The 17,953-nt window shown below is 33.1% G+C and overlaps 3 protein-coding genes across 4 annotated transcripts; all 3 read right to left on the bottom strand.

Moving 5' to 3' along the window:
* Nucleotides 1-2,572: 2,572 nt before the first annotated feature.
* LOC114424356 (L-type lectin-domain containing receptor kinase IX.1-like) lies at nt 2,573-5,021 on the bottom strand. Its single transcript, XM_028391200.1, has one exon. The coding sequence runs from the start codon at nt 4,815-4,817 to the stop codon at nt 2,769-2,771; it is 2,049 nt and encodes a 682-aa protein (XP_028247001.1). The 5' UTR covers nt 4,818-5,021; the 3' UTR covers nt 2,573-2,768.
* Nucleotides 5,022-7,050: 2,029 nt separating this feature from the next.
* Nucleotides 7,051-9,571, bottom strand: LOC114421360 (L-type lectin-domain containing receptor kinase IX.1-like). Of its 2 annotated transcripts, XM_028387243.1 has the most exons (2): nt 9,162-9,571; nt 7,051-8,993 (listed from the first exon to the last, which is right to left on the bottom strand). In XM_028387243.1, exons 1-2 carry the CDS (start codon nt 9,488-9,490, stop codon nt 7,289-7,291), a joined length of 2,034 nt encoding a protein of 677 aa, XP_028243044.1. In that variant the 5' UTR covers nt 9,491-9,571; the 3' UTR covers nt 7,051-7,288. The 2 variants fall into 2 exon arrangements, with proteins under 2 accessions (XP_028243044.1, XP_028243043.1); XM_028387242.1 differs by having other exon boundaries at nt 7,051-9,571.
* Nucleotides 9,572-12,598: 3,027 nt separating this feature from the next.
* Nucleotides 12,599-14,970, bottom strand: LOC114421361 (L-type lectin-domain containing receptor kinase IX.1-like). Its single transcript, XM_028387245.1, has one exon. It carries the CDS (start codon nt 14,881-14,883, stop codon nt 12,754-12,756), a length of 2,130 nt encoding a protein of 709 aa, XP_028243046.1. The 5' UTR covers nt 14,884-14,970; the 3' UTR covers nt 12,599-12,753.
* Between the last annotated feature and the right edge of the window lie 2,983 nt (nt 14,971-17,953).

Raw genomic sequence — 17,953 nt, 5'->3', positions numbered from 1 at the left:
TTTGCTGTCAATATTGGCATTCAGTTTGCGTTCATGACAACAAAAATTATGGATGTCATAATTGTGATTGAGAAAGCAGCTGAAGAAAATTGAACCTGGTTAATTATGACAGAAAGCAGATTGCAAGTTGTTGACTCTTGCTTTCTCTAACCCGAGCTCTATGCCTTGGTAGATGGTATATATTTACCCGTTGGATGAATTGTATAAAGTTAGCTAATTCCTGCAACTTTAGAATATCTCACATTTTTTAAGGAAGACAATGCTTACACGGATAAGCTTGCCTCTTTTGGTGCTCATAATATAGGCATTTCTTGTTGGGATTCTCCCCCAAATTTTATTTTACAGGATCTCATTAGGTCCATATATGAGCTTCCTTAGTATAGATTCTCTTAGTTTTGATTCCTTGGGCTCGATTTGGTCCTCCCAAGTGCTTGTTCAGATTTTCTTTTATATTACAATGATATATGAGGTGTGTGCTTTTGGGGGAAATGTTAATGGGTGTCAACACAGTGGAGATGTCATTTTCATCTTCCTCTCGCACTCCTCTTCTTTTTTATTAACAAAAAAATACAATAAATGCTGGCATGAATAAAAGAAAAAGGAATGGGTCAAATTTCAATTGCTAACATCACACAAATTAAACACCGTACAAACACATTTATGAAAGGGTTTTGTTGAAAATGTCACAAAAGATAATCAAAGAGATAATTTTAGTGTTAACTCTATCATATTATTGAAAAAGATAAACAATCATTTTTGTCTTTAAAGGTGTAATTTGTTGATAAATATATTCCTGTAAATATAAAAATACAAAATTTAGTCTTCAAAAGTGTAAAAAGTACAGCAAGTGTATTAGAGCGTACTTTTGTGTGTCAACATTAATAAAATAAATAACCTACGTGACACAGAGAGACAAATTTGTCACTAAAATGATAATCGACGTGGTCATTCCTGATTGTCAACATTAGAGTATATTTGTCATGTAATATTTTTTTTACTTTTCATTTTCTCACCCTGCTGACAAATACGTCCCTAAAAGATGAAAATATAAAATTTAGTCCTCAAATAGATTGTAATTAATTATTATAATTTGGAAAATTTTATAATGATTATGAAAAAAGGATCAAATTAGTAATTTAATATTTTTTTTTAACTTAACTTATCACAAATAACAAACAAAAATCAATGTACATTTAAAATTTTAATTTGGTTGTTAACTAAAATTCAAATCATGGAATTAAGGTGAAAGAAAAAACATTTAAATAAGAAAAACTATAATAAATAATTATTTTTGTATTTGTTTTATTAACTTTAAATTACTGATAAAAATTTGTAAATTAAATTGAATCTAAAAAAAAGAATATTTGTTTTATAAACTCGTAAATAATTTTTTTGTACTCTCATGCTTAATAAAAGGTTCAAGTAAAAAAATATTTATTATAAAGTATTATAGTTAAATTAGATTCATGAATAATTTTTAGGAAAAATTACAAATGTAATAATACTTTTAATTTGTAAAAAACACTCACCTCCTTTGGAATGATCTTTTTTAAGGTTATGATTTTTTAAATGACCACTCAATAAAAACTAATTGTATATAATTTAAAAATCAACAAATTTTTATTATAATTTAATATCATTGCATATACTAATAGACATTCATATTTTATTATGAAACATTTATTAAAAAAATAAATAAATAATGTTTGATTTAAGAGAAACAATAATTTTTTTTATCGTTTTACAATAATTTTTTTTTTTTGTGTTGATAGCTTCAAAGTTATATAACAAAACACAAACACTTATGAATATGATATAGCTCTCCCAAAATTTTGACACAATCATTATAATTTGTTTTCAAATTATAATAATTAATCACAATCTATTATTAACGTCCGAATATATTTGTCGTACATTTTACACTTTCGATGACTAAATTTTGTATTTTCATGAATGCATTTATTAGCGGGATAGGATGACAAAAAATAAAAAATAAAAATATTATATGATAAATATGTCCATATACTGACAATTAGAGATAACTATGTCGATAATCATCTTAGTGATATTTTCGTCCTTTGTGTCACTTAAGTTATTTTATTAACGGTAATGAATGTAAATTAACGGTTAGATATATTTTTCACATTTTTTACACTTTTAAAATTAAATTTTATATTTTCAACTTTCTTTTACTAGCAAACTACACCGTTAGGGAAAAAAATTTAACCTATAGAGAATGTAGAAACGAGTCATATGTAATTTAAAACGGATTAGTAGAGCAGGTCTGGCGGTCGTATCAAATGTGCCCTCTCTACAGATTTTCTTATCCCTCTTCCCTTTTTCCTTCTTCCTCCTCAGATCACTGCCACGGCCTTCTCCGTGAGTGATCCAATCTTTCATCAGCAAGATGTAAGCTTGGCGATAAGGATATTGCAGTATCCAATGTTACGCAAATGATATATTGGCAATAAAAGTTCTAAACTTCATGTTGCAGGAAAAAAAAAATTGAAAACGGAATTGGATGAGTACACATCAAAGAATTGGAAGACATTTGTGGCACTTATGTAGAGAATTTTAGTTCAAACATGTTTCAATAATTAATATTACATAATGACAATTGACAAGGCTAGTTTTTAACTTGAAATTGAAAGAAGAAAATGCATTGGACCAGAAAATATTACAAAAGCTGCAGATAATGTGACAACAGATATAGAATTACACTTAAAGAAAAAAAAATATTACCATAAATATCAAACTTAGTATGTATGTCAATGTGCGGCTGCTGGAGAAATGATGACTTCACAAGTTGTGTTCGATTGTGAGGATCCAGTGCCTAAGCTACTTGAAGTTGAAGAGACACATTGGTTATTTGCAAAAGCAGAAGTCCTAGAGGGCATAGAGCTGAAAGATGAATTATAGGAAAAGGATGGAACCTGTGGTGAGAGAGTGGGAAGTGGAGCTTCAAAATTAAGCACCTGAACAACTTGCCTAATTGTAGGCCTCAGATGGAAATCTGTGTAAGTACACCACAGGCCAACTATCATTAACCTCTCCATTTCCTTCTCATCAAAGTGTCCATATAAGCTTGGATCAGATGCTTTAAGAAGATCAACCATGCCATGGAGTTCCCAAACCCAATCCACCAAATAGAGCTGTTCTTCATTCACATTAGGTTCAATTGCCTTTCTACCACAGGCTATCTCCAAAGCAGCAACTCCAAAACTGAATACATCAGACTCCCTACTAGCCTTGCCTCTTGTGACAGCTTCAGGAGGCAAATATCCAATTGTTCCTGCTAAAACAGTTGTTTTTGAACCTATTGCATGATCCATTAGTCTGGCTAACCCAAAATCACCAAGCTTTGCATCAAAATTAGAATCCAACATAACATTGCTGGATTTTATGTCCCTATGAAGCACACATTCTTCCCACTCTTCATGCAGGTATAATAATGCGGAGGCCAGGCCTCTAGCAATATCATATCTCACTTTCCATGCCAGAAGGCCTTTTCCTTTAAACAGATAAGAATCCAAGCTTCCATTTTCCATGAACTCATAAACCAGCAGCAGGTCATTGTTCTGATGGCACCACCCTAAGAGTTGAACCAAATTTTTATGCCTCAGTTGGCTAATGATCTTTACTTCAGATGCATACTCCTTCACTCCTTGACTAGATCTGCGAGATACCTTCTTAATGGCAACATGGATGTTCAACTCTCTTATAAGTCCCCTGTAGACTGCTCCAAAACCTCCCTCTCCAATTTTGTTTTCTCTTGCAAAGTTATTAGTTGCTCTGGCAAGTTCTTCATAGGAAAACTTCTTGGGTAGAGACATTCTTTCGAAATCGTTGTCCATAGCATGATCAAAAAGTGAGACTTCCTCCAAACCTCTATTCTTCAGCATCCATCTCACAAGGAAAGTTACCCCCCAAATAACAATTAAAACACTCAGCCCTGCACCAAGTCCAACACTCAGCCCTATCACCAGCCCAATTTTGCTTCCACCCTTTTGTTGTTCCTTGTCTAAACTAGAGTTGAAGGACCATGAGCTAAGAGTATGTTCCTCATAAAAAAATCCTGTTGCTGAAGAGAAGCCAATTTCAACCCATTCAGGTAAGACATCACTCAGATTGACCACAGAGAATAAGTGCTGTTTAATTTTGACACTATCCTTATATCCAGTTAAGGTGACACTTAATCTGTTTGAAGCAGAATCGTAACTAATATCAGCATCATATCCTCTCTCATCCATGCTTGTGAACCATTCCGTAGTGTCAGTAGTGTTGATAGAATTAACATCGATACCGACATGGTCATATTTAGGATCCCAGTCATTAACAAAGGTATCGAATTCCACCGCTACAAACGGATAATCCTTCGCGTAATTCAGATTCTTCAGTTGTTCGCGGCTCGCAAGACCGATACCGCTTCCATCTATGCCCGATTGTGGAAAGTCTGGGTGTGCAAGAAAGAAGGTGATGCCATCTCCATGATGGGTTTTATTGGGGGTGTTGATGGTAAAGGAGAAATGGGTAGTGAAGTCTGTGACTTTTCCTGAGTTCTTGTCCCAAAGATGCAAATTTTCGTAATATGTAACTCTACCATAACTATCTGGCTCATAACGGGTGAGTAGGAGGACATCTTGGTCAGGATAGACATCTCCTGAAGTCTTGAGGGCGTTTCCCGTGTCACCAAGTTGCTGATAGTTGAAGGCTAATGAAGCTGCTGCACGAGGAATTACAAGGAGCAAGAATATTAATGTTACATGCAGAAAATAAGCACGTACATAAGTTTTCTTACAGTAACGAGATGCTGCCATTGCTGGAGAATTGGTGTTGGGTGCGGTGGAAATAGAATTGTGCAAATATGGCTTGGTTAATTTGCTTGGGGTTAGATGAATGTAGTTAATGTTTCTTGCTTCAGTTGTGTACGTACGTGGACTGGGTACCCTCTTGAATATAATTATTGTTTGCTAGGTACAAGATGTAGCTCACTTTGAAATTTGAAGTGATCAAGGCTTCAACTAATTGAACCTGTCAATTTACACATATAGTTGAGGGGTTAGTTGAAGCCTTCTTCCTCAAGGACAAAATAAGAAAAATCCAAGCAAATTAATGAAGGCAGTTGACAATATTGCCATTCCTCCTCCCTCCTTGGTATAACTCCCCAGTTCCATCAGATTCCTGCAGGACTCTCATTGGGTGAAAGGTAAATTAAATGTTATGATTTCAGTATTTGTTGTTTCTGATTTTCAAAAAATAAAAATAGCAAATCGACTTAATTATATTCTCATGAAGTAGTGTGAATATACACACATGAATAAAAATAAAAAGGTTAAAACATCATATAAAAAAATCCACACTACACGTGAATAGTCTTGAGAATAAGAGAATATTAAAAAAAAATCATAATTACGAAATACTCCTTAACCCGTCTTTGTGAGTTAAGGCTCCTTACCTACTTTCTAACGCTCATCTTCACAGTCCTTACCATAACCTTATTGGCCACGCACGCACACAAGTCAAGTCACAAACGTGAGAATCATCCATCATTTAAACCGAAACGCTTCACCCCACTCACACGTAACATTCCGATAAAACAGGGGCCACCGTGGGAGATTATTAGTATTCTCTTAATACTTAAGCAATATATTATGTGTTTAGGTCATTAAGTTAATAATAGATTATTATTATTTATTTGTAATTTACGGTTGGTATTCGTTTATTACTTAAACAATATATTTTTTAAATTTTCTTTTAATATATATATATATATATATTATTTTGATTTCCTTATAAAACATTAATCTTTACGGTTAAAAAAAACTTTATTTTATATCTTATAATTTTATCAAATTTCTATTAAATTGTTCACTTTTAATCTTTAAAATTATTCCATATCCCAATTTTAATTTAAGTATCCTTATATTTGGACTAAAATAATAGGTTGAGAGTTTTGAGTAGAAAAAATAAAATCGACCGTGGGACCAAATTTATTTATTTATTTATTTTAAAAAAAGAATTTAATCAACTATTTTTATTTTTAAAAAAATAGTCTCACAAAATTTAAAATACATAAAACTAAAGTAGAATTATAAGTCTTTTTCCTTAATCAATAAAATGTATATATATACCTCAAATATGAAAGAATTCGTGAGATAAATCTTGTGTGCTTCCACTCGAGACAACACTCGCTATACATGATAAAATAAAAAAACAATTACTAACAAATAAAGAACTTAAATAAATTTAAATAAAAATACAATAATACTCGAACTAATACAGAGATAAACTTTAAAACAAAAAAAATAATATAGAGATTTATTTTTGTCTTTGGGGTGTAGAGTTATATCTGTAGGTGATCTAGGAATTGCAACGATCATATACTCCATTTGACATACTGTGGCATAGTACCTAATAAAGATTAATAATTAATTCAAGAAACAAAAAAATTCAAAAAATAAAAGACTTTCATTTTTTTAAATGGCAACTCAATTTTTTTATATCATAAAACTAAAGAAATTTATTTTATTTTGGAAAATAAATAATTATATTGATTAATTAAAAAACTAATTAATAATTTGATAGATGAATAAATAGATAGATAATCAAAGTATAAGAGTGTATTTTACTATTTTTTTAATCTTTTTTTCCTAAATTCTCTTCTATACAATTCATTATGTTAATCCAAGATATATTTATCGCATTTTTTATACTTTCGAATAATAGATTTTATATTTTTATCTTTCAGGGATGCATTTGTTAGCAAAGGAAAAAGATGAAACGTAAAAAAAAATATTATGATAAATATGTCCTATGCTGACAATCTATGTTGGCAATCATTTCAATGACAAATTTGTCCATCTGTGTCACATAAGCTATTTTATTAACGGTAATGAACGAAAGTTAACGGATGAATATATTTGTCGCACTTTTTACACTTTCAAAAACTAAATTTTATATTTTTATTTTTTAGGAATGTATTTATCCGCGAATTACACCTTGACGAATAAAAGTGATTATTTATCCTATTCTAAATAATATATTTCGAAATATCTTAAAGACTCATAAATGTTATTATCACTACAACTTAACGCCAAATCTGTACAAATATAAACTAGATCCCTGTTATGGAGGGGTACGAAACTATGAATAAGATCAAAATATCCCAAAAATTAAAAATTAAGTAACCCTTTTTTAAAGAAACATGAATGCTAAATAGATTACACTTCCCTCCATTAGCTATATATGAATAAGAAAGAAGGAAAGAAGCATTCAGATAGAATCAATTTCACCGTGAGTACAGAAGCGACACAGAGGGAGAAGCATCATCAGATTTTGTGGTGAACCCAATGGAGTTTGTGTTGGAACTGAAGCTTATGATCTGGCTTTGACCTTCCTCTGAAGCAGTTATGCTGAATGGTGCTATGTATGAGTGCAAGGGGCCTTCAAGATATGTAGGAACAGGCAAACTTGATGGAAGATTAGGCAAGGGAGCTTCAAAGTTAAGCACTTGAATCGCTTGCCTCATTGAAGGCCTATTGTTATGGTCAGGGTGAGCACACCAAAGACCAACAATCATCAAGCATTTTATTTGCTCCTCCTCAAATTCCCCTTCTAGTCTTTGATCTGCTGCTTCAAGAATTCTCCCTTCTCCATAGAGTCCCCACACCCACTGCACAATACTGATTTCATTTTCTTGAGCCCTATGGTTTATGGGTTTTCTTCCACAAGCTATCTCTAAAGCAACAACTCCAAAACTGTAGACATCTGATTCCTTACTAGCCGGCCTGTAGCCCAAAGTACATTCAGGAGCCATGTAGCCCATAGTCCCAGCTAAAGCTGTAGTTTGTGCACTTTTTGCATGGTCCACAAACCTTGCTAAACCAAAATCCCCAAGTTTGGCGTTAAACTCTGAATCCAGCATAATGTTGCTGGGCTTTATGTCTCTATGCACTACACATTGTTCCCATTCTTCGTGCAAATATAGCAATGCTGAGGCCAATCCTCGAGCTATGTTATACCTCACCGCCCATTGCAAAATGCTTTGCTTCTTGAAAAGATGAATATCCAAGCTTCCATTTGACATGTACTCATACACAAGCAAGAGCTTTTTCCTTTCGTGACACCAACCAATCAAGTTCACAAGATTTCGATGCCTTAACCGGCTAATAATTATCACTTCTGATGCAAACTCCTTTATCCCTTGATCAGAGCCTTCTGATACCTTCTTAATAGCCACATGAGACTTTATGTCTTTAAGATAACCCTTATAAACACCTCCAAATCCACCCTGTCCTAGCTTGTGCTCATCTTTGAAACCATTAGCTGCATGTGCTAATTCAGCATATGAATACTTTCTGGGTCCTGCCCCCCTTTCAAAATCCTCACCCATATACTCTTCAACAATATGATTTTCCTCTTCATCTACTTTCTTCCACTTCTTCCACAAGCCAAGTGAAATCAAACCCGTCCCACCAATCAAAACAAATCCACCGATTCCCATCCCCACTGCCAAGCCTTTTTTGCTCCCACCCTTATGTTTGTCGAAGACAAAACTAGAGTTGAAGGACCATGAGCTAAGAGTATGTTCCTCATAATACATTCCAGTTGCTGCAGTGACGCCAAATTCAACCCAATCAGGTAATTTATCTTTCAGATTGACCACAGAAGATAAGTTTTGCTTAATTTTGACGTTATCCTTATACCCAGTGAAGCTGACACTTAATCTGTTTGAAGCAGAATCGTAACTAATATCAGCATCATATCCTCTCTGATCCATGCTAGTGAACCATTGTGTAGTGTCAGAGACAGAAGTGACAAAAGAATTAACTTGGATACCGACATGGTGATATTTAGGATCCCACTCGGGATTAACATAGGTATCAAATTCCACTGCTACAAATGGATATTCCTTTGTGAAATTTGGATTCAGCAGTTGAGTGCGGCTCAAAAGACCAATACCAACTCCATCTCTTGGATCTAGTTCTGGAAAGCTTGGGTGTGCCAGAAAGAAGGTCATGCCATCAGCATAATTGGTGTTATTTCGGGCGTTTATGGTAAAAGAGAAATGGGTAGTGAAGTCTGCAACCTTTCCTGAGTTCTTGTCCCAAAGATGCAATTGTTTGTGATATATGACTCTACCATAGCTAAATGTTTCATACCTGGTGAGTTGGAGGACTTCTTGCTCATGATAGACATCTCCAGAAATACTGAGGGTGGCGTTTCCCGCGTCACCAAGTTGCTGATAGTTGAAGGCTAATGAAGCAGCTGCAAGAGGCATTACAAGAAGCAAGAGTGTTAATGTTGCATGAAGAAAAGCATGTACATAACTGTTCTTACAGTATGGAGATGCTGCCATATCTGGAGAACTGATGTTGGTGCGGTGGAAGTGGAATTGTACATATATGGCTTGCATGTAGTTAATGTTTCTTGCTTGAGTGGGTGGGGGCGTGGAAGGAAAAATAATACAAGTCACAAACTTGAGAGACATTTATCATTGAAGCAGAAACGCGCTTCACCCATTTCCACGTCCTTCAATTGCATCTTTTTCTTCTTTCTCCATTGTAATAAATAATGGACAAACAAGTATTAATTACTTGTTGCCGTTTCGTTTTTAAATTAAAACTAGCAATCAGTCAGGCCGAACCAACAGCAACCAAGATCTAAAATTAATTTTAGTAATAAATGTGACATTTTTTATTTTATAAAAATTAAAAATAATTACTTTTTTATATTAAATCTAAAACTTAAATTTTAGTTTTTCTATTCTTAACCGATTTTCTAATCACTAAAGACCCCAACTCAATGCTAGGAAATGTTATTATCATAGCAACTTGATGTCAACTCTTTATAAATATAAACTAGATTATTGCTGGAGTACGAAACTACGAATAAGATCAAAATACCCCCACCAATTAAAAATTAAGCAACCCTTGTTTAAGAAACATTAATAGATTACACTTCCCTAGAGATAGATATATGAATATTACATTTATTTTCCATTAAAGTTTAGTTAACTTATTTAAAATAATAATGATTATTAAAATATCCATTACTTTACCACTCCTCAAAGATAAAAATATTACACCGTCCTCCCTTCTTTTGATAAAATATACACTTTCCTTAACAAATGAAAATATTTACACTTAACTATCATTTAAAATTTTAATTTTTACTATTGTTTAAAAAACTAGCTAGTTCATTTTTTGACAGATAAAAACTAGTTAAAAAAATTATTTTAAATATATTATATATAGGCAAAATAAAATTAAACACAAATATTAAAGTAGAATTTAATTGATGTTATTAATATAGTAGTTTTTATATATATTTATTATTAAAATTATTAAATGCAATATACACACATTTAATATTATTAATAAATATTATTTTTATTTAATATAATATATTTATTGAGTTTAATAAGTCTAATGCTAATAGATGTATATTAAAGGTACAAATTTTTAAATGAATCTATTTATATTAAAATTATTTTATTAAATAAAACCGTTTTTTTACAAAATTTATATAATATAATTATATATATATATATATATATATATATACACATATATAATTTATCTAATAATTTAAATTTGTAATTATAATTTTCATAAGTTATTTTAAATTTTATTATATATTTTGGATAAGTCGTTATCGAGTGAGGCAATGATAACTCTATTTTAATATATATTTTAATTAAAAAATATTTTAAAATCCTATAATGAATATTCTTTATTGATAGTAAAGTAATATATATCCTAATAGAAAACATATTCATAATCTTTTAAATCCAAGTAATATCCTATTTGAAACAAATAATAACTTTTAAGAGATAAATTAAATTATTGTTTTTCTAAAAAAAAACTAAAGATATGAGACATATCTTAACACTCGTCGTTGACTGAATATTTTTAGACATCTAATATGACTTTGTCTTTCCTGTTCCTTTTGATGCTTGCTTTCTCCAGTTGTTTGTCTTTATTTTTCTTCTTTCACAGGGCCTCAGGAACATCTATAAGCGCTCTGATACCAGATGATTATATTTTGTTGTAAAAGGAGGAGATATATTGTGAAGAGATGTTACATGGATATTTTATAGATCTTCTTCTTTACAAGATTTTTTATGAAAAACTTGTAAACCCATAAACATAATCTTCATCACAAATTTTTATGTAACTTGGAAACTCTTTTATCATTAAAAATTTTGTGGAACTTATAAACTCTTTTTTCATTTGTGATCCCCTCTTCCGATTTGGTGGAAGGATTTTTCTATACCAACTATTTGTAGACCTAACATTTTAATTTTAAAAGAAAAAATAAATCCTAAAATATTATAAACAAATTCATAAGCTTTTAAATCACTCTCAATCCAGACAAAGCAAATTCCTCCTTCCCAAGCAAAGGTGATTGCCCAAAGCTTGGCCATAAGGATATTGCAGTGCCCAATGCTACTTCGAGATGAAGTGAAGTAGTTAATCTGACCTACTGCATAACATTATACAGGGGTTGCCCAACCCAACATAATAAAAGTGGATTAAAAATTCAAATCATTCCATTTATGCTTAAGTTCGCCGTCAAAAAGTCAAAAAATTAAAAAATAATTTTTAATTGATTTAAATTTATTTTATTTTTTATAAATATTAAATAATAAATGCTTATTATGAAATAATAGTTTATTTAGACAAAAAAAATAAATTAAATAAAAATTAATAATATCTATATATATAAAATATCAAAATAAATATTAAATTCAAATTTTTAAATAAAAACAGGCCGGAAGGTTTACTCATCTTATTTTTTTCCTCAATTTTTCTTTAACAGGCAAAAATGAAACAGGTTAAATTGAGTTGAGTGATTGAAAACCTCAACTCAATCCGAAAACAAAAGGGCCAAAAAAACTGCCTTATCGTGTCACACGTAAACACTCATAGGTGTTAGGTTCCTGTGAATAGAAGCCAAAGCCAAATTCACTGCATGGTGGCAAGACATATCTAGAAAAACTAGAGGCGGGCGCTGCATGACTCTGACATTTTTCTTAACACTTGTCGTGTTACAACTTTTTTTTTATATTTTAAAGCAAGGCATCCTATACAGATCAATATCACTTCTTTCTCATGGCACAGAAAGTGACAAGCTGAAGCATGCCGGAAAGAATTTGATGCCATTTCAATCACTGCTCTTGCTTTGTGAATTGATAATGAAAGAGAAACTAGTTTGGAATCAGTGACCTTTCCAGACTCTAGAACGCAAAGATGAATTTGACACTGAAACACTGTATGCCTCATTAACATAAGGAACAAGAATATTGAACACGTTGTTTTCTTGATACAAGATCTTTAAAATTCTCTGTGTCATCTTCATATATAGGAACGGTTTATGGTTAATGGATGATGGAGGAATCATAGGGAACAAGACTATTGAAGTTGTGGCCGAGTGGCTGAGATTAACATAGTCTATGGAGGCTCTAGTTTCTTGATTGACAAATGAATACAAGGAAGTTATCTAGGAAATCAAATCTCCAAGTTAACTGTAACAGTTCCACCACCCATGAATCTCTGTCACAATTATTTCAAGCAATTGTTCATGGGACCTTAAGTGAACAACTAGCCAGAAAATTGAACTACTTTTCCATTTTCAAATACATGGACGACAATATCTGACTTTAAAGAAATGTGACTGATACTGTGTACAGAGAGAGAATTAAATATACTCATAAAAAAGAAGAAAAGAAGCATTCAGATAGAATCAATTTCACCGTGAGTACAGAAGCGACACAGAAGGAGAAGCATCATCAGATTTTGTGGTGAACCCGGTGGAGTTTGTGTTGGAACTGGAGCCTGTGATCTGGCTTTGACCTTCCTTCGAAGAAGTTATGCTGAATGGTGCTATGAATGAGTGCAAGGGGCCTTCAAGATATGTAGGAACAGGCAAACTTGATGGAAGATTAGGCAAGGGAGCTTCAAAGTTAAGCACTTGAATCGCTTGCCTCATTGAAGGCCTATTGTTATGGTCAGGGTGAGCACACCAAAGACCAACAATCATCAAGCATTTTATTTGCTCCTCCTCAAATTCCCCTTCTAGTCTTTGATCTGCTGCTTCAAGAATTCTCCCTTCTCCATAGAGTCCCCACACCCATTCCACAATATTTATTTCATTTTCTTGAGCCCTATGGTTTATGGGTTTTCTTCCACAAGCTATCTCTAAAGCAACAACTCCGAAACTGTAGACATCTGACTCCTTACTAGCCCTGCCCGAGGTAGCACATTCAGGAGCCATGTAGCCCATAGTCCCAGCTAAAGCTGTAGTTTGTGCACTTTTTGCATGGTCCACAAACCTTGCTAAGCCAAAATCCCCAAGTTTGGCATTAAACTCTGAATCCAGCATAATGTTGCTTGACTTTATGTCTCTGTGCACAACACATTGTTCCCATTCCTCGTGCAAGTATAGCAATGCGGAGGCCAATCCTCGAGCTATGTTATATCTCACCGTCCATTTCAACAAACTTTGCTTCTTGAAAAGATGAATATCTAAGCTTCCATTTGGCATGTACTCATACACAAGTAAGAGCTTTTTCCCTGCATGACACCAACCGATCAAGTGCACTAGATTTCGATGCCTTAACCGGCTAATAATGTTTACTTCTGAAGCAAACTCCTTTATCCCTTGATCAGAGCCTTCTGACACCCTCTTAATAGCTACATGAGACTTTATGTCTTTAAGATAACCCTTATAAACACCTCCAAATCCTCCCTGTCCTAGCTTGTGCTCATCTTTGAAACCATTAGCTGCCTCTGTTAATTCAGCATATGAATACTTCCTGGGTCCTGCCCCCCTTCCAAAATCTTCTCCCATATACTCTTCAAAAACAAGATCTTCCTCTACACTTCCTTTCTTCCACTTCTTCCACAAGCCAATTGAAATCAAACCCAACCCACCAATCAAAACAAATCCACCAATACTCAATCCCACTGCCAAGCCGGTCTTATTCTTTTTCTTCTGACTGGGAGCTATATTGGAGGTTGCTGGAGACCTTGCAACTGTGTCTGCTCCCTTTGTTATGTTTTCTTGTGCTGCCAAAGTTGAACTAAAATCCCATGAATTGACACTATGTATAGCAGTATCACTTCCCGTGGCAGCTGAGAAGCCAACAGTAACAAATTCTGGTAAATGAAGTCTCAGATCAATTATGGCAGATAGATGTTGCCGCAGAATGGTGTCATTGTTAAAACCCGTGAACACAACACTTAAATTAAATGAACTAGAATTGTAACTGATCCAAACCTCATTGAGTTTCCCTTGCTTGATATCAGCCAACCATGTGACATTGGCAACAGATCTCAAAGAGTTGATGTCGATTCCAACATGTTCACCGGGTGGATCATAGAAATTCTTATAGATATCAAACTCCACAGCAACAAATGGGTCAGTGGAGTTTAATCGTTGGTTCTCAAGTGTCAGACCCAAAGCACCTCCTCTGGAGACATAAGGAAACTTTAAACCAGCAGGGGCAAGGAAGAATGCCATCCCATCTCCATATCCACTTCGGTTCCGTGAATCTATGACAAAGGAGAAATGGGTAGTGAAATCTGTGAGATTCCCTGTGGCTTTGTCCCACAGGTGCATAGGTTGGAAATATGTGGCTCTACCTGTGATGTCCCGTACGTTTCCTGTGAGTTCGATAACTGGTGTTACAGGGTTGGCTGATCCCTCATATATTATGCTCTTGCCATTTGGATCGAAACTAGTGATGTTAAAGGATAGAGGGAAAGCACAAGGGATAATGAAGATGAAGAAAATGGATAACAGCATCACTAAGAAGTGATGGGAGAAACTAAGGTTGGACAACTGGGCATACATTGCATTTGGTGCTGCCGAGACCATTGTTTGGAGCTAGATTCTGCTGAAGCTTGTAGAATTAAATGGCTTTTCGTGCTTCTGCTCACCAATGTTTACTTCTTTTTTGTTTCTTTCCCTTTCCAACAGTTCTAATTGTAATTATTTTATTCTATCGTGTCGTCTGAAAGTAACCGTTGTTGTATATAGTTGTGAATTAGATTATATGATGTATTTTAAAAGAAATAAAAAAATATATTAATGATATTTAAGGGATAATAAATGCGAAGATGCACTCACACTAGTCAAACTGTTTTATTAAATAACATCGGACACTTTTTCACTTTGTATCAATTTTTTTTCTAAAATGTTTTTCTGTAAAATTATCAAAGTATCAATTTCATTCTTGTAAATTTTTTATCTATTTTTTTATACTTACAAAATTAAAATATATTTTTTTTCTCAGAATTAGGTTCTTCGGGGTTGATTTTCATACTTATACTTATGTGTCACTTTCTCATCATCCAATTACAAATTATTATTTTTCTAATTTCTACCCTTTTTTCGTCTTCTCCACGATCAATTTTTTTTATTAGATGGGTCTGCATTTTAACAAGGTGCGTGTGTCTTGGTGGTTTGATGCAGTGTGGTTTTGTTACAAACAGTTGGTGGGTGTGTATTTGAAGAGGCTTAATGGGTTAGGATGGCTTCTGGAAATTCTATCAGAATCACAATCAACAACATCAGTGGTATTTTGTGTGTGAATCCATAGATACTCGAATATGTTTTGTTATTTAGTGTGGGTTTTATTTTTTTCTCATGGCTTAACTTTGTGCTTCATTAGGAAGTAGTGAACGTTAAAATTCATAGCTTTTGCTTTAGAGTTTTGGTGGGGTTTTGTAAAGGATATGGCCTCCGAGTCTGCGACAGATGAAAACTAGCGTTTGGCCTCTCACAACCGCACAGTCCAAGAGGGCCGCGCGTGCACAATTACGACGGACCCGAATCAGCTAAGGGGCTTGATGGGCGAGGATGGTGTGGTGGTCGCCCCGAGAACAACGATGGGTTCACGGTGGTGCGATTATAGCTTGACGCGGTGGTCACAGATGTGTTCAAAGATTTGGATCTCACACGGTTCGATCTTGTGCGACAACAATGAGAATGAGATCGGGTGAGGGATATTGTTCTCTCTGAGTATTGTTCTGGCTATGCTATTTGAATTTTTGAAGAGGGTTAGCGAAGGGGGCTTGAAAATTTGTGACAATTTTTTTTTTTTTTATTTGTGGGGTTTTATTAATCCCGGGAAATGTTACAATAGTCAAGAATATTGGCTAATTAGGGAGTAACTGATATAAAAAAATCAACCGAATTTAGTTCCAGACTAAAAACTAAAAAGTAACATTTCAATTTTTTAATGATGAAAAATAGATAATAAATTTTATAGAGATAAAATCCATACTTTAATAATTATATAAAAAAGAAAAACATATTTTTTTTAGGAAAGTGTAGAGACGAGGAATTGGAATGATTATGGTTACTGCACCAGTGGACCTTTTACATCAATTAAAACAAACTTTTACATTGATATTAATTAAAGACTTCAAATTTAAAACTAAATTATTTAGTGTCTTATAGTGACAGCAGGATGTTACACCATACTTAGCCTAGTATTTTTCCATTTAAAGTTCTCGAAGGTGATAGGTTGATCAAATTAGTTGCAATTATCAATGCCTTTCACTAAAATGACTTGGGAAGTTTTGCATGAGAAAGTGTTCTTCTAACTTTCCCAGCAATGGTTCTAGTGAATCTTACTTACCACCATTCATGGGAAGTGTCTTGAAGGGTGCCTTTTCATGTCTTACCCATGAGTCTTACAATAATGGTCGAATAGGCCTATTTGACCATAGTTTAATCTAGTTACTTTTATAGTAAACACAAGAAAATGTTGTCTTAAGTTGGTGGTCTTACAATAAAACTTTTGTCTCTTAATGGTAAAAAAAAGTTGGGAAATTAAACACATTCAACCTCTCTTCTCATATTTTAATCTAGTTACTTTTATATAGTCAAGGTACATGACTTAATTCATAAATGTGGCTCATCACGAGAAAATGAATATTACCACCATTTGAGTGTGTTCACCACCTTATACCATGATTTAATGACATAATGGCATCGTGGTCTTCAAAAGTTAGAACATCTCTTTATATTATTAATTAATGACCACTTATTCACTTATTTATGATATTTCATCAATTAAAGAAGGGATCGATGCCAACAAATAATTTACGTACATAATGTGTAGATTTATGAATAAGTATATGCAAGTATATATATGTTTCTAAAAAGAAATGCAAGTATATGGATTATTATATTTAAAAAATCCAAGTTTTCTCACTTGCTTCTTCTAGTATTCAAAATTTAAAATGTTTGACCAGTCAAAGATGGCTTGATTAATTGGCTATTTGGCTTGGGCATCTCTTTCTTTTTCTCGTCCTTTATTTCAATAACAATAACAATAAAGACCCTGAAAGTCAATAGGAACTTTCCTTAGTTGCAACTTGATGAAAGCTTTCAGGCCACGCACGTTCAACTTTGTCCAAGCTTCAGCAACTTGCATATTTTTTTTATTGTTTCTTTTCACGTAGATTTTAACTTTGTTAATGTTGCATGTACTGAAAAAATAAAATAAACTTAATGCCAGCTCTATGAATATAAATTTTATCGGCTTTCTGTAAATGCAGTTTAATTTTATTTATTTATCTTTATCTTTTTTGGAGTTACACAATAAGCCTAATTTTCCTATTAGTAAAAGTATACCGTGGTTATAACTTGTTTTTTTAAGTCTAGAAGACTTTTGCCTTTTCTTTTTAAGATTAGATGCATATAGAATATTTCAAGTAAAACATTTTTTTTATATAAAAAGGTTAATCTGTCTATCTATCCTCTATATATATAATAGTAAACTTTATTATTAATGATTCTAGTTCAATTGATTGAGCGAGTGCATGAGTGTTGTAAACTTTTTAATATCTTTTTCAATTTCTATAAATAAAAAGAAATATTAAACTTCAGTCGAAGTTTTTGTAGCCATTGATTAAATATATAATAAGTTTACTTA

The sequence above is a fragment of the Glycine soja genome, chromosome 8 (assembly GCF_004193775.1).
Source record: "Glycine soja cultivar W05 chromosome 8, ASM419377v2, whole genome shotgun sequence".
In the NCBI taxonomy this organism is placed as follows: domain Eukaryota; kingdom Viridiplantae; phylum Streptophyta; class Magnoliopsida; order Fabales; family Fabaceae; genus Glycine; species Glycine soja.
Note: the sequence above shows the minus strand (reverse complement) of the source record. Positions and strands in the feature narration are given on the sequence as shown.

What these genes read in the sequence shown, in the direction of transcription:
- LOC114421360 (XM_028387242.1), bottom strand. Translation starts at nt 9,490, where the DNA reads ATGTCTCTCAAGTTTGTGACTTGTATTATTTTTCCTTCCACGCCCCCA.
- LOC114424356 (XM_028391200.1), bottom strand. Translation starts at nt 4,817, where the DNA reads ATGGCAGCATCTCGTTACTGTAAGAAAACTTATGTACGTGCTTATTTT.
- LOC114421361 (XM_028387245.1), bottom strand. Translation starts at nt 14,883, where the DNA reads ATGGTCTCGGCAGCACCAAATGCAATGTATGCCCAGTTGTCCAACCTT.